The sequence below is a fragment of the Sorghum bicolor genome, chromosome 6 (assembly GCF_000003195.3).
Source record: "Sorghum bicolor cultivar BTx623 chromosome 6, Sorghum_bicolor_NCBIv3, whole genome shotgun sequence".
NCBI lineage: Eukaryota > Viridiplantae > Streptophyta > Magnoliopsida > Poales > Poaceae > Sorghum > Sorghum bicolor.
The window spans coordinates 44,917,890-44,933,117 of NC_012875.2; the positions used below are offsets into that span (position 1 = coordinate 44,917,890).

At 44.5% G+C, this 15,228-nt stretch overlaps 1 protein-coding gene across 1 annotated transcript; it reads right to left on the bottom strand.

Annotated features, from left to right (window-relative positions):
* On the bottom strand, positions 4,237–7,713 carry LOC8077609 (cellulose synthase-like protein H1). Its single transcript, XM_021463400.1, is given in 8 exon segments — positions 4,237–5,154; positions 5,252–5,805; positions 5,897–6,014; positions 6,177–6,389; positions 6,529–6,651; positions 6,721–6,846; positions 6,940–7,263; positions 7,366–7,713. Coding segments are annotated over 8 exon segments (2,316 nt in total). The 5' UTR covers positions 7,657–7,713; the 3' UTR covers positions 4,237–4,587.

A 15,228-nucleotide genomic window follows, 5' to 3' on the forward strand; every position in this document is an offset into this window, starting at 1 on the left:
GTTAGTACGGGTCATCATATATAGGCGACACACGCTCGCAGCCAAGGTATATATAGAAGTGTCGGCACATTATATTGCAGTACATTGTCTGATGTTCAACATAGTTAATTTATTTTTCTTTGTTTTAGGTCATTTTCAGCGAAGAGTTTTGTAGCACTATTTTCGAGAGCGTGTAGCATAATAAAGTAGGGATAAACCATCATTATCATTGTATAGTTTCATTCACTTATTTCATATGAACATTTTATTTCTGAGTCGTCTTTGAGTTTGATAACGGAGCATGAGAGTTCTATTCTCGATCGTGATACTTATTTCTTCTCTCCCTCTCTTATATGAAAAATTTTATCACGTCGTTGAAAAAGTTTATGTAGCAGATTATTAAATATAAATAAAATTTTGATAAAACTCTGACGTTATCAAGACGAAGACGACAAGACAAGACATGTGCGAAGCTGCAGCCTCTTCGGGTGGCTGGCTGAGCACGGTAGTATCTGTTTTTTCATTTTACTTTTAACTGATTGGCAGGTCCTACAAGTGATGTTCCTCGGTGTTGTCCACCACTGAGCTAACTGGCGTGGTGCTGCTGGAATTCGTATGTGGATGCCGGTGATTTTTGGGCGCCACTGTCACATTGTGGAAGGCCTCATGAGCCACCATTTTTTAATACTCGAAAACTCCTACTAGTAAAAAGTTACTGTCATAGTGTCAAACAAACTATTGATTTCACTCCATAATATATGGATAACCCCGTGGACTGTGCATACACAGACAGGTGCTTCACGGCATGCACCACAAACAGCAAAATCGTTGAAAAATCATCCATTCAATACAACATCAGCAGCAATTTGGTCAGCATTCAAATCCAAATCCATGAACTCTTTGCCCCCTCCCGCTTCTATTTTTTTACTTAGATCCTTACAATATATCGTTGAGCTGGCTTGGCAGGAAAGTGCTCCGATTGGATTCGTTTTTCTTTTAAAAGGAAAATGACTTGATTTGATTACTTTCGACTTCAGCTCGGCTCGTTAAGCTCAGCGTGAAGTTGGGTCTCAAACAATTCAGGTGACTATGATAAATAAAGATTATGCCAATTAACAAAAAAGCTAAAAGAAAATTGTAGTCGGCTCGATATCCAGCCCTCAGTGAAGCCCCTCCCCCTTTTTTTACTTGGCTCATGCATGTGTTGTATTCTATATTTATTTATGTTTTCTAAGGAATCTAGAGGGTCAGACGCCTCTATAGTGAATATATTAAAGCAAATAAACAATGATTATAAGAGTTTAACAAAGGAGATTAAGAAATAAAGAACAAAACAAAAAGAAAATAAGACAAATCCTACTAATTACACCTGAGTCTGTATCCATTGATCAAAAGGTGTTCAAAAGGTGTCACTATATCATTATTTTGATGCAATTCTTCCATTTTCTGTGAGAAGATTTGCAGTTGTGTCAAGATTATTTCATAAACTTGCAGGTGGAGATGTTGGCTAATATCATCTTGGTTGCAGACTTTTTCAACAGAGATATACTTTTTGCAAAGCAGAACAGCTTGGTGAGCTGGTTTTCAGAACTTGGTTACACCTCCCCAGCTATCTTACCAAAACATTCAGGTTTTCCTATTTTTTACTTCCACAACTGTCATGTCTCTCTTTGTTTATCGCAATGGTGCTGATATGGCATACCTCCTGCTCTATGTTGATCATATTGTGCTCACTACCTGGCCAGATCCTCTACTTGCATCATTGTTACCTTGACTTAGGAGTTCTAAATGAAGGTTTTTGGCCCTCTACTCGATGTGTGCTAGTGGCTTTTTTCTCTACTAGCGGCAGTATATGCTCGACATCCTTGATCATGCTAGTATGAATGATTGCTAACTCTGTACTACACCTTTCGATAGTTTCAAAGTTTACACAGATGGCACTCTACATTGTGATGCCACTGATTATCATGCTCTTATAGGTGCTTTGCAGTATCTAACTTTCACCAAATCAGATATTGCTCATATTGTTCAGTAGGTGTATCTCCATATGTATGATCCGCATGAGCCTCACCTCAGTCTCATCAAGCGGATACTCTAATATTCCTGTGGTACACTTGATTTTGGACTTCAACTTTACTCTTTTTCGGCATCTACTCTAGTGGCTTATTCTGACGCTGATTGGGCTGGTTGCCATGATACCCACAGTTCCACCTTTGGCTATGCGGTGTTTTTGGATGCTAATTTGGTCTCTTGGTCTCCTAAGTGCCAACTCATAGTCTCATGTTACAGTGCCAAGGCGGAATATACCATGTTGTACCAACGCTGTCGCTGAGTTGTCTTGGTTGTGGCAGCTACTTAGCTTGTTGAGCTTCACTGTCCCATCAAGAAGACCTCAGTTGCCTACTATAACAATGTTAGTGCGGTTCTCTCAAGCAATCCGGTTTAACATCAACACATGAAACATATTTTCACTTTGTTTGAGACAAAGTTGCTGCTGGTGATGTTTGAGTCCTTCATGTACCTACCACATCTCTCAATATGCTGATGTCTTCACCAAGGGCCTTGCTACATCTGTCTTCACCGAGTTCTACTCCACAGCCTCAATGTCCGAGGCTGACCGACATTGTGACTACTATAGGGGTGTTAGACATGTTATTAGGCTTAGCACTTAAGTCATCTTGTAATCAAGGCCTTGAGCCTCATGCATGTACGTGTACAGGCCCATGCATACATCCGGCATAGACGGCCAGGCCAGGTTCGGCTAGCTAGCCCTAGCGCTACTACCTCCCTGTATGTTCTCATGGTGATCAATGAAAATTTATATTGCGTGATTACCCAAATATCCTTTGCTTTCATCGATCTTTGAAGATGGATGGTTTCTAGAGACTCTTGAGAACAGCCTATACAAATTGCTTGTGACCATGACTAAAATCATTTGGACACCCGTGCATTTTCATAATTCAGTTGTTTTTTGGACCTACTACGGTGAACTCTAGATTTAATTTGAGACACGTACATGATGACCAGTGCATATCGACGGTGACGAGCGAGCCTTTCGTTTTGTCCCCGGCTGCTACGCTAATCCCAGTCCAAATGGAGTCAGTCATCTGGGATATAGATGGCAGCTCAGTAGTTTCTGACGTATGCTCACATTGAACAATTATTAACCATTGCTCCGTCACAACATCTAAACAAAACTAAGGATGAGATGGCCCTCCAAATAAATACTCACAGTTTTTTATTTAGTGTAACTAAATAAACTAAATAAAAAAATTAAAGAAGAAATTATTTATTTAGTTTATTAAATTAGCATAGAGAAAAACCACATATATTTATTTAGAACACGATTCCTATCCTTAAATAAAACTACGGCATCTATATATCAGCTGCACTGACGTCGTGACCCCGGATCGCGTGCATTCATGCACAGATGCACTGCAGGCGAATCATTGGCTAGGCGGTCCCGTACGCGTCGGCCCGGGTGCTTCTTGAAGTCCGGACTCCTCCATAGAAAGGTCAGGCCTTGTTTTAGTTCACAAAAAAATTTGCAAAATTTCTTAAATTTCCATTCACATCGAATCATGCATCATACGTATGAAGCATTAAATATAGATAAAAGAAATAACTAATTGCACAATTTATTTGTAATTTATGAGATGAATTTTTTGAGTCTAGTTAGTCCATGATTAAACAATACTCCCTCCATCTCAAATTGTAAGTCATTCCAAAAATCTTGGAGAGTCAAAGCATTTTCACGTTTAACCAAAATTTTTGGAATGACTTACATTATAGGATGGAGGGAGTATTTGTCAAATACAAACGAAAGTGCTATAGTGTTTATTTTGCAAAAAAAATAGAACTAAACAAGGCCAAAATATATAGCTTCTCGTAAATAGATGTGCGCATGTGTATATTTTTTTCTAGTTATTAGAAATTCAGCCGGCTGCATGGTTATCTTAACGACTTGCAGGTTGCAGCTCAGAGAATTATTTAACGATCACACCATGCATTTTCATGCGTGGTTATTTACAATTCGTTTTAGAATTGGACTCGCCATATACCATGCCTAAACACTTAGATAGCAACATGCATGGTGCTAGCGCCGATCATGGTCTTACAGCTCTACAGGGCTTGTGCTTCTTGCTCACTGCTAGACCGGCCGAACGTTAACTTGCTACCAGCCTCAACTTTTGATTTTCCATTATGTTCATGTAGAAAGGGTAGGGAGGAATCCCCATATACAACCATCATGGGGGATGCCTTTCATATATATATAGCCATGTACAAAGAAAGTACAACTTGTAGTACAACTAAAGTAAAACTTCTTGTGTACAAGAAGCTAGACTATACTATTATCCTAATACCCGCCTACAGTTATAGTAGTAGGATCACAGACTCATAGACTTGTTCGAACGTTCAGGGCAGCAAGGCTAGCTAGATACCAGTCGCCGTTGGTGCATCTAAGCCCTTAAGTAGGTTTTGGCGTATCAATGATAATATAATTAAGGATCTAACAAGATTCAAGCATGGACATGTTTCCCGGTTGATTGATTCCCGTCACATCAACCATTGCATGCATAATGCATATTCTGACGACGCCGGCGAAAGTTACTTCCGTGTGGACAAGTGCACGAACGCGGCCACGAGCAGGGCAGCCTTCAGCCTTACGCTCCAGGGGATGCTGTAGCTCCCCCTGCCGCCGACCAGCCCCCTCACGAACGGCCAGAAGCAGAGCACCAGCCAGCCGCAGCACACGAGCTCCCCGACGCCCGAGCCGCCGGACACGCCTTCTTCCCCCGCACCGGCGACCAGCCTCCACGCTCCAACGGCGACGGCGACGATGCTCAGCATCGTGAGCGCTGTCGGCGGGACGAACACCGGCGACGAGTCAAAGGTGAACCGCCCCGGGTCGGCGTCGTCGGCGTCCGCACCACCATCAGACGAGCTCTTCTGCTCCTTGCGCGTCACCTCGAACACCGTCTCCGAGAGGCCGAGCGTCTTGAGGACGACGGTGAGGAACGCGAGCAGCCAGGCGGAGGACGACACGATCCGCTGCATCCTGTGGTTGTTCCACCAGGCGCGCACCGAGAGCCGGCAGTCCTTGTACTCACCCAAGTTGTACACGTTGTAACCTAGGAACAGGACCAGCAGGATGAGGAAACCCGGTTCTGACGCCTGCATCACATTGACAACAAGATGAGAATTCATCCAGGGCTGAAATGGTACAATACATTGTACTCTTGGTAGAAATTAAGATCGATTTTACCGTAACCTTTGGCAGGAAGGAGTGGTTTGCGATGATGCAGTAAGGTCCGAGCAATGCGTAGCACACCTCAAAAGGTGCCCTGACGGGCCACACGTCAATGACTAGGTAGGCGACGCACTGCCGGAAATCGAGGCGCTTGAACGCGGAGAGGAGGATAGGGTTATGGCGGCTGAGGAGTATCTCCAGCAGGCCCGTCGCCCATCTCTTGTACTGGGTGAGGCTTGCCGGCCCGCCGGTGGGCGCACCGCCGAGGAACGCCGGCGGGTCAGGGTTGAGGATCGCCGACCTCCAGCCAGCGGCATGGATGCGCTGCCCGGTCAGAACGTCCTCGGTCATGGACCCGTAGACCCAGCCAACCTCCTGACCCCAGCTCGTGCCGGTCTCGTAGCTGCAGGCAGAGACTTGTTTGGCTGCTTCGATGCGACTCGTTAGGTCTGGCACCACCACAGTTGGTGTTCTGATTCTGAACATGTCCCCTGAAATGATGCTCCTCGCTGACTCGATCAGTTCATTCGATCTGCCAAACCTGTTCTGTAGCTCCTTGTAAGACGGTGAATCTGCTTGCCAGAGTTTGCATAGACTGAATCAGAGAATACAGTTGTGGAGCACTTATTCGTTCGACAGTGCCAAAGTTTTTGTCACCTTTCATGCTGGTGGTGGTGGCGGCGGCGTTGTCTGGTGGCACGCCGTACATGACTTTCCTACGGTGAAAGCAACCCGTCCCACAGTAATATATGCCTTGAATTCCGGCAACTCCGGATACAACTTTCTGCATAAGCTCACCCAATTTCATCAAAAAAAAAGAAACATAAGCTCACCAACACAGACGACAAAGTTGTCGATATATACAAGCTAACACAGCGTTTCGATCTCTTTGGTGATCGATCGAGTACTATGCTATGATAGTGATAGGGACGTGTACATACGTTACCTCGAATATGACCTGCAGCTGGTTCCCGAAAGGGTCGTCCTTGAGGGCGCCGTAGAACTTCTGCGGCGCCTGGACGAAGCCGCTGTGGACGTCGTCATCGAAGCCCAGGAGAAGGCACATGGCGTGGAGAGCCACCTGCGGGTTGTTTGCAAACATGTCGCAGTCCACGTTCAGCATGATGGGAGCGTTGGTCACCACGCCGGACACCCTCGTCTGCAGTGCATGCACACAGGCAAATGTTCAGGCTCAGAAGTCACCTCTCCACTCATCAGTTGCCTTGATGCATGCCATGCCGTTGCCGTTGCCGTTGCCTTGCCAGTTAAATGGGACTGAACACCGATGACGTACGTACCAGGACGTTCATGGCTCCGGCCTTGAAGTGGTGGTTCTGTGTGGGGCTCTTCTCCCTGGAGACGTATACGAGGCTTGGGATCCCATCGCCTGCAGCATCCTGATTGCTGCTGTCCCAGAGCACCTGAACACGCGGTTAGCAAGAAAAAACAAAGCAACGAGATGGGCACGCGTTTCATCATGGCTGCTCTACCTTGATTATGGTCGGGTGATTCCTGCGGTCAGCACCCACGAACTCGGCGAACTCGCCGTCGGCACGCCGGACTAAAGAGTACTCTTCGGCGTTCTCGATCCGGCGTACCAACTCCTCGTACTCGTTCTAGATGCAACAAACACGATCAGACACTGGCACGTAAGCGTGTACAGCGTATGTTAATTACTGACTACACCGAATAAAATTTACAGTACCAACCTTCATGGACGTCCAAGCGCGCAAGAACTCAACAACGTCGTCGTCGTCGTCGGCTGCGGCCCCGCCACGCTCGGAGAAGTAGACGAAGGGGGCCCTGACCTTGACGCCGTGCTTCTTGCAGAAGGGCACCCAGAGCTTGGCGAACTCGGCGGCCTCGCGCAGCGCGTAGCAGGTCACCGCCGAGCACCCGTCGTCGGAGACGTAGCACGACAGCTTGCCCGCGGGGTAGTCCAGCGCCAGCAGCGACAGCACCGTGTTCACCGTCACCAGCGGCGGCTCCAGCTTCGGGTCCGCCGTCGTCACGAACATGTCCACCGCCGGCAGCTCGTCGGTCCTGACAAATAAATCATTGAACGCATCAGATTGACCAAAAAAAAACTACGTATCGTCTTGGTGGTGTACAGTACCTGCCACCACTACACAAACTCACCGTTCGGCGAGGCGTTCAGGGTGCGTGTCGAAGCGGACCGGGTTCCACTTGGCGTTCATGTTGAGGAGCCACACCACCGTGAACCATGCCTCGCAGATGAGCGCGGCGACCCAGCACCAGGTGCACGCCGGCGCCGCGCCGGCACCGCCAGCCGCCACCAGCGAGGACGCACGGCGAGCGAGGAGGGCCAGGAGCAGGAAGAGAACGGCAAGGTCAGCCAGCTTCCACGCGGTGCGTGGGAGCGGGACCCTCTCCTGCAGCCGCAGCTTCGTCTTGGCGCTCGCCATGGCCGCGCCGGCCAACCGAGGCAGACGGCCGGACTCTTGGTCGTCGTCACTCTCAGCACTCAGCTTTAGGCTCTGTAGCACGCGAGAACAAGAAGAAAACATATATATGCATATGCGGAACCAGTTGGTACGGGTCATCATATATAGGTACATGGTACTAGTGTCTAGCCCCATCTGGCACATTATTGCAGTACATTCTCTAATCCCAACATAGTTAATTTATTTCTCCTTTGTTTTACACGACGAAGAGTTTCCAGTGTTGTTTTCGAGAACGTATAATGTAATAAAATATGGATAAACCAATCATTATCAATACATTGTTTCATTCACTTATTATTTCATATAGACATTTTAATTAATTCTGTAGTCGCAAAAAAAGACATTTTTAATTTTATGAGTCATCTTGAGTTGGTAATAAAGCAATACAATTATATATGCAAGAGAGTTTCATCCTCCTGCAGTGGCGGAGCCGGCAATTATACATAGGGGGACACTACAAATATTCAACTTTTAAAATGTGGGCACAACTCAACTAGTTAGGTTTCTTGTGGTAACCGTGTGTGTTAATTTATTGACTTAACATAGGTGCTTGCATATCTTTATATATGTATTTTAGGATTCGAGGTGATATTCTTTTTACTACTGGAAACTCGTTCTTTGCCGAGGGCCTGAGGCTTTGCTGAGGGCCAAATCTCGGACACTCGGCAAAGACCTTCTTTGCCGAGGGCCGCCAACTGAGGCCCTCGGCAAATTAAATACGCCTTTGCCGAAGGCCTCGACCCTCGGCAAAGACGCCCTCGGCAATTTTAGTGTGACCGAGCCCCGTCAGCCTTTGCCGAGGGCCTGCCGTCAGGCCCTCGGCAAAGGTTTTTAACTTTTTTTTTTTCAAAATTCTTTGACGAGGGGCATGCTTAGCCCTCGGCAAAGAATTTTTTTTTGGATTTTTGAGTCAAATTTTTTTGTGGGCACAAATCACATTATTTTAAACACAATTTTAAAAATTGGCACAAATTTCACTTTTTTATATATATTTCTTGAATTTATTTCAATTCGTCGTAATTTTTTCCGCTGTTATAAATTTGAACTGCAAGTGCATGATATAATTAACTGTAGTCTTTCAAAAAATGTTATTCATGTTATTTGATGTGTGTGGAGTCCCTACGCACAAACTCGAATCAAATTCCACGCATCTTTTGCGCGTGACATGATTAGCCACTTCTCAGAAAATCACGAAACTTGACGAGGCTTCATATTGACACATGTGTAGGCTATGGTAAAAAATTCAATCGTTTTCGAGTAAGTTGCGACGTTAGATGTCCAAAACCCAGACATCTCCATTTGTCTTCGTCGGCGTCGCGGTTCTGCCTGCACTGCGTCGCCTCACCACTGTGTCGACTCGCACTACACCGGTAGCCTGACTTCACCGACACCCTAGGTATAAATAGCCTCTCTTTCTTATTGTTGTCGTAGATCACGTGACCTAGTTAGGCGTCTCCCATCCGAAAGAGATACGGTCGTAGGTACGTGGATCTTTGCATATCTTCGACCGTATCTGTTTTGGATTGTCCATATTTTTTGGACAGCCCGCAGATGCGTAGATGAGTTAGTTTCCATGGTCAGGTCCTGTTCGAGACAAAGTTTCGACATCACCTCCCTGTTGTTCTCCGGATACACACTCTCCTTTGCAGGACGTGTATCGGGAGAACGACAAGGAGGTGCTGCCGAAATTTTATCTCGGACAGGACTCGACCATGGAAACTAACTCATCTACGTATCTGCGGGTGGGATTAGGACCTATCCTCACCTATTAGACAGTAGGAACACCGCGTAGATGCAATTGATGGTCACAATACTATGTGATGTAAATGTTAAAGGATGGAGGATCGTGAGTGGATGTACACGGGCTGGAGAAGCGGGAATGACTATGACGTTGCATGGGTGAAGGGGGTTGATCTTTTCTTGAAACAAGCATTTGGCCCAGCAGCAGGAGGACATTCTCTAGTGTGGTGTCTCTGTATAAAATGTGACAACATGTGAAAGGTAGACAAGAAGACCATGAGTAGACATCTTGTGTTCAATAGTTATACGTCTGGCTACCATCGGTGGATCTACCATGGTGAAGCAGATCGTATAAGAGCGGAGGTGGTCAGACCACGGCTCGAGGCTTTTGATGATGATGATGCTGGGGTAGCAGACATGTTAGATGACACCCACCAAGCTCACTTTGCTGAACAACGTGAGAGGGAGGAGATGGAGGACTCCGCAAAGGGCTTCTACAAAATGTTGGACTCGGCACAAAAACCCCTTCACGAGCGTACAATGATTTCTCAGCTGGATGTGATTGGACGCTTAATGGGGTTGAAGGCCGAGTTAAACCTAAGTCGAGAAGGCTTCGATAAGATGTTGGCCGTGTTTGGCACCATGCTACCGGAGAAGCATACTTTGTCGATGAACTTGTACGAGGCAGAGAAAGTGCTTCGTATGCTGAAGATGCCATATGACAAGATACATATTTGTCCGAATGGGTGCGTCCTATTTAGGACAGAACACAAGGATGCAAATTATTGTGCGAAGTGTAAATCCTCTAGGTACCTAGAGGTAGACTCTGGTGATGGTCAGAAGAAGCAGCTGTTGACGGTCCTTAAGTATCAAATTTAATTATCAAATAAATAAAAAAAGGATTCAAATGAAATCAACATCTAGACTTAGGATTTTATCTGACAGAATTCCACGAGTTTTGGTGTTTGTCTATTTCGCAGGGGGATATCAGGAAATACGGAAGAAAGGCCCTCACGTCGGGATTACATAGAGATATTAACGTGCCGCGCAATTATCTTACATCTAGAAAACTCTAGAAGCCACGGGAAGAAAGCGGAGGCCGAACGAGGCCAGAGGCAGGGCGCCCGCCCTCCTGCCCTGGGCGCCCGCCCTCTGTTGGAGTCCAATCAGGACTCTGTTTCTCGGGAGATCTCCACCGACCTAAAGGATCAAGGATAACCATTCAATCAATGTCGGTTTGATCCAACGGCCCATATTCACTTGAAGGGACTATAAAACCAGACCCCCTGGCCCCTGGAGGAGAGAGCCTCTCAACCCTAATTCATTATTCTTCAAGGGAGAAGAAGCCCCTGATCAAGATTAGAGCCACCACATCAATTAGATATCTAGATTAGCATAGCTACATAGGATTAGAACTAGAAGGAGTCAATCTTCGATTGGTTTCCGGATCTGTCAAGAGGATTTTTGGTAATTCTCTAATTGTGCTTCTAATTGCTTTCTAATTATCTTTGTTCTTCAATATTATGAATATGACTTTGTTCTACTTCAATATATTGCTTATGACTTTGCTCTACTTGCTTATATTCAAGATTATATTGTTCTTAGTTTATCATAGTTATGTACTTGGCTTAGTAAGATTGGATCTATATACATGCTTAGAATCGTATAGCGTTTATCCATCGGATCCATGGGTAAATGATAGATATTGTGTAGGCGTGGTGCTTATACCGTATTTATCTGCGATTGTACCCAATATGCCAGATCGTGGGGTAGTTCGTGATAGTGACAGCTTCATTGATTCTTATATAGTCCCCCTCTCAAGTATTGGGCTGGCAGAGCAACATTATTACAGGGGAGTGATTGCTATGTTTCTCATTTACCTTGCTAATATCACTATGCATGGGCGTAGTCTTGTCTCACAATGATTGCTAAGTATGCTTGCACTAATTATGATAATGCTAGACTATATAGTTGAGAATAACTTAGGAAATATTCTTGTAGTTCGTTATAATTCCATGCTAATGACTTTCTAGAGTATCTAATTGAGGTGCTTATCATATTTATTATGTGGCTAAGTTATGCTGATCAAATTAATTATCTTTGTCACTATTTATTACTTCATATATCTTTTATGTGACTCTTACCCCTGTATGAAAGAGTTAGATAAATGTTCTCAATTATATATGCAATGATAGATACTCAATCTTATATTTTATTCTGTAATCAATATTGATGATTGCTAATCCCTTCCCAGTGGTAAAAAATATAAATAACGATACCTGGAATACTTCCCGGTTAAAATGCTACATCGGTATTAATCTGTGCGCATGCAGATCCCATTCATTATTTATTTAGAAGAGCAATTGCATATTTCAATACCGTGTCTCTCATGTCATGCTGGGGATGACAACTTGGCTTAAGTGGTATGAGGGATAGGTTTGGCATTTTTGGCACCGTTACTAGAATTAGAAAACTGTCTACTTTTGGTAATGATGTTAAGAATACCCAACAAGCATTTTTGGCGCCGTTGCCGGGGAAGGTTGATTAATAATCAGGAATGGAATAAAGGATTTGGAGTTATCATTCACATCACTAATATGATTGAGCTTATCTATTCTCTCATACAGTTTTACCCCGATATTTTTCTATTTTATCTTATGCAGGGGAATGTATGAATAGAAGACATCTTCCAGGAAATTTTGTTGACAATCCCGAAGCATTATTCAAGAAGACAAGAGCCAAGCTCAAGAAGAGATCATCAACACTTCAGCAAGAAGTTTCATCCAATCAACAAGATCACCGGAACTTGTCTTCAGAGTTCGAAGCCATGGCGAACAAATCAATCCGCGAGTTGTGAGCTCCCACTACGGACAACATCCGCACTGGACCTACTGCAGAGATCGACGACAACTTTGAGCTCAAGCCTGGACTTATCAACATGGTGCAATCCAACCAGTTCTGTGGGAAGGCACACGAAGATGCTAGTGCTCATCTCCAACACTTCCTGGAGATTTGCAACACATTCACCATATCAGGAGTTTCTAGAGATGCTATACTACTTCGCCTCTTCCCATTCTCACTGTTAGGGAGAGCGAAGCAGTGGTTCTACGCTACAAAGGGGAAGAATACTATGTGGGCACTCTGCTCAACAAACTTCTTGGCTAAGTTCTTTCCCATGGGCAAGACCAATGCTCTCCGTGGGAAGATTACAAGTTTTCAGCAACAAAATGATGAATCTGTTCTAGAAGCATGGGAGCGCTTCTAAGACTACATCCTAGAATGTCTCCATCATGGAATGGAGAGTTGGCTACTAATGCAGACATTTTATCATCGGCTCGGCAACAGTGCCTGAGAGACTATGGATGCTGCAGCTGGAGGAGCATTCTTATCACTTACCATATCAGAAGCCACAGCTCTTGTGGAGAAGATGGCGTCCAATCAAAGCTGGAATGAAGAGAGGACCCAGACACGCAAGAGAGGTGGAGGTATGCATCAGCTCAAGGAGGTAGACATGTTGTCTGCAAAGCTAGACCTGCTCATGAAGAAGCTCGACGATAGAGCTGGAGATAAGAAGGAAGTTATGCACATCTACGACTCTCACATGACTTGTGAGGAGTGTGGAGATACTGGACACTCAGGCAATCACTGCCCTAAGATGCTTGAGGATGTGAACTACATCAACAACAACAACTACTACTACTACAACCGTCCTCAACAAAATCAAGGTTGGAATCAACAGAGGCCTAACTACTCAGGTAATTATCAAGGTAACAATTCTTACAATAATAATAATAATTTTCCACCTTTGAGAGAGTTAGTGTCTAATTAAGGAAAGTTAATGGATAACCTATCTAAGAAATTGGCATCCAATGATAAAATGCTAGAAAATATAAATAATAGAATAGATAATTTCTCTACTGCCATCAAGAATCAAATTAGCTTTAATAAAAGGATTGAATCTCAGTTAAATCAAATAGTTGCTGTTGTTCCTGCTACTAACCCCGGTATACCATCACAACCGGAAGGATTAGAATCTGTAAATCTTGTAGACATGTTTGATGCAGGTAATAATTGGAGTAACCCCGTCACTGAATTCACTACTGACCTTCTGCCGGTCAAGAGAGGCGATCCAGGACGCCCCGTCATCCCGATCTCCATCGGCATGGTGGACGTTCCAGAAGCACTCTGCGACTTTGGCTCTAGTGTCAACATTATACCCAGGGTACTCTATGAAAAATTCTTTACATATTCTTTATTAGAAACAACCATGTGTTTGCAGTTTGCAGATCAGACGATAAGTTTTCCAAAAGGAATATTGAAGAACCTTTGTGTCCGAGTTGGTACCTTGTACGCCCCAGCAGACTTCGTAGTGGTAGAGACCGACAATGATGAGAGGGCACCTATCATCTTAGGGAGGCCATTCTTAAACACCTCGGGAGCTGTCATCTACGCCAGTGCTGCCAAGATCAGTTTCTACATCAAAGGGAGGAAGGAGACGTTTTTCTTCAAGAACAAGACTACACAAATCCCAAATCAATCCAGACGTGAATCAAGGAAGAGGACCAACAGGAGGAACAGGAACAAGCAAGTGTGGACCGAGTCAGCTAAGATGGTCACTGCAGTTCATGGAGGTCAAGATCACCAACTTAAGTCACCATTTTTGACCAAGAAGGACGACCCAGGAATGCCAAGCATCTATTGCTCCATAAATGGATACAACTCCTACAAGACGACTTGCGACACAGGATCGGGCGTCAACATAATGGCCGCAGTCACCTATCGGCTCTTGTTCGGAACCATGCCCCTAAGACCAACATACATTCAGCTCCAGATGGCAGATCAGACGTTTCGAGAAGTTAAAGGAACAGTAACTGATGTCCCAGTCAAAATAGACGATCATTTTGTCTACACAGACTTTCAGGTTATTGACATGGGAGAAGACGAGTACGATCCACCCAACATTCTTGGAAGACCGTTCCTCAGCACCGTTAAAGCAATTATCTACATTGGAACTAGAGAAGTCCATATGCACTTCCCCTCAGAGAAGGTACGCCGTTATTTTACTGACCCTAACTACATCTTTGAAGAATCTAAGCAGGTAAGAAAAGAACGCAACCGCAACCAGAGGAGGCAAATCATCAAGGACGGATGGGCAGACTATGAAGGAGAAGTAATAAGGTCAGAAGACGTAGAGTTTAAACAGAATTATCCAGAGGAGACCGTAGCACTGAGTCAGGTATGGAAAGAGAAGATAACTATACATGAAGAGGAGGCGCCGCCGGAAGTACCGACTACGCCACCCATTGAATCCCAGGACAATTGAGAAAACGGAGAGTCCCATTCGGAGGACTTAAAAACACCGAACGCCTTGCCAAGAGGTAAACTTGGTAGTTATCCTTTCCCTTTCAATTATTTCAAATAGTCTACTTAGTTAATTAAGTTCATACTATCTTAAACAGAAAATAAAAATTTGAAAAACAGTAAGCCCCATGTGAGTATACGAGTGGCATAAAACCCATAAGTACATTCACTGTGGTGGCATAAAATAAATAAATATTTCATTTCTGCTTTATAAAACGAAAATATAAAAATAGGGAGTAATAATTATTAAGGAGTCTCAACATGATAAAGGTTAGATATTTATGCTAACACTTAATCAGTTCCACAAGCTTTGTTGTCTATTTGAGCTCCGCAGAATTTAAGAATCAAGAAGACTAGCAGACGGAGGACATTCTAATCGCTGTTAGAATGTTGTTGACTTTCAAATACACCTCTGCCACCTGCTAGCTACAT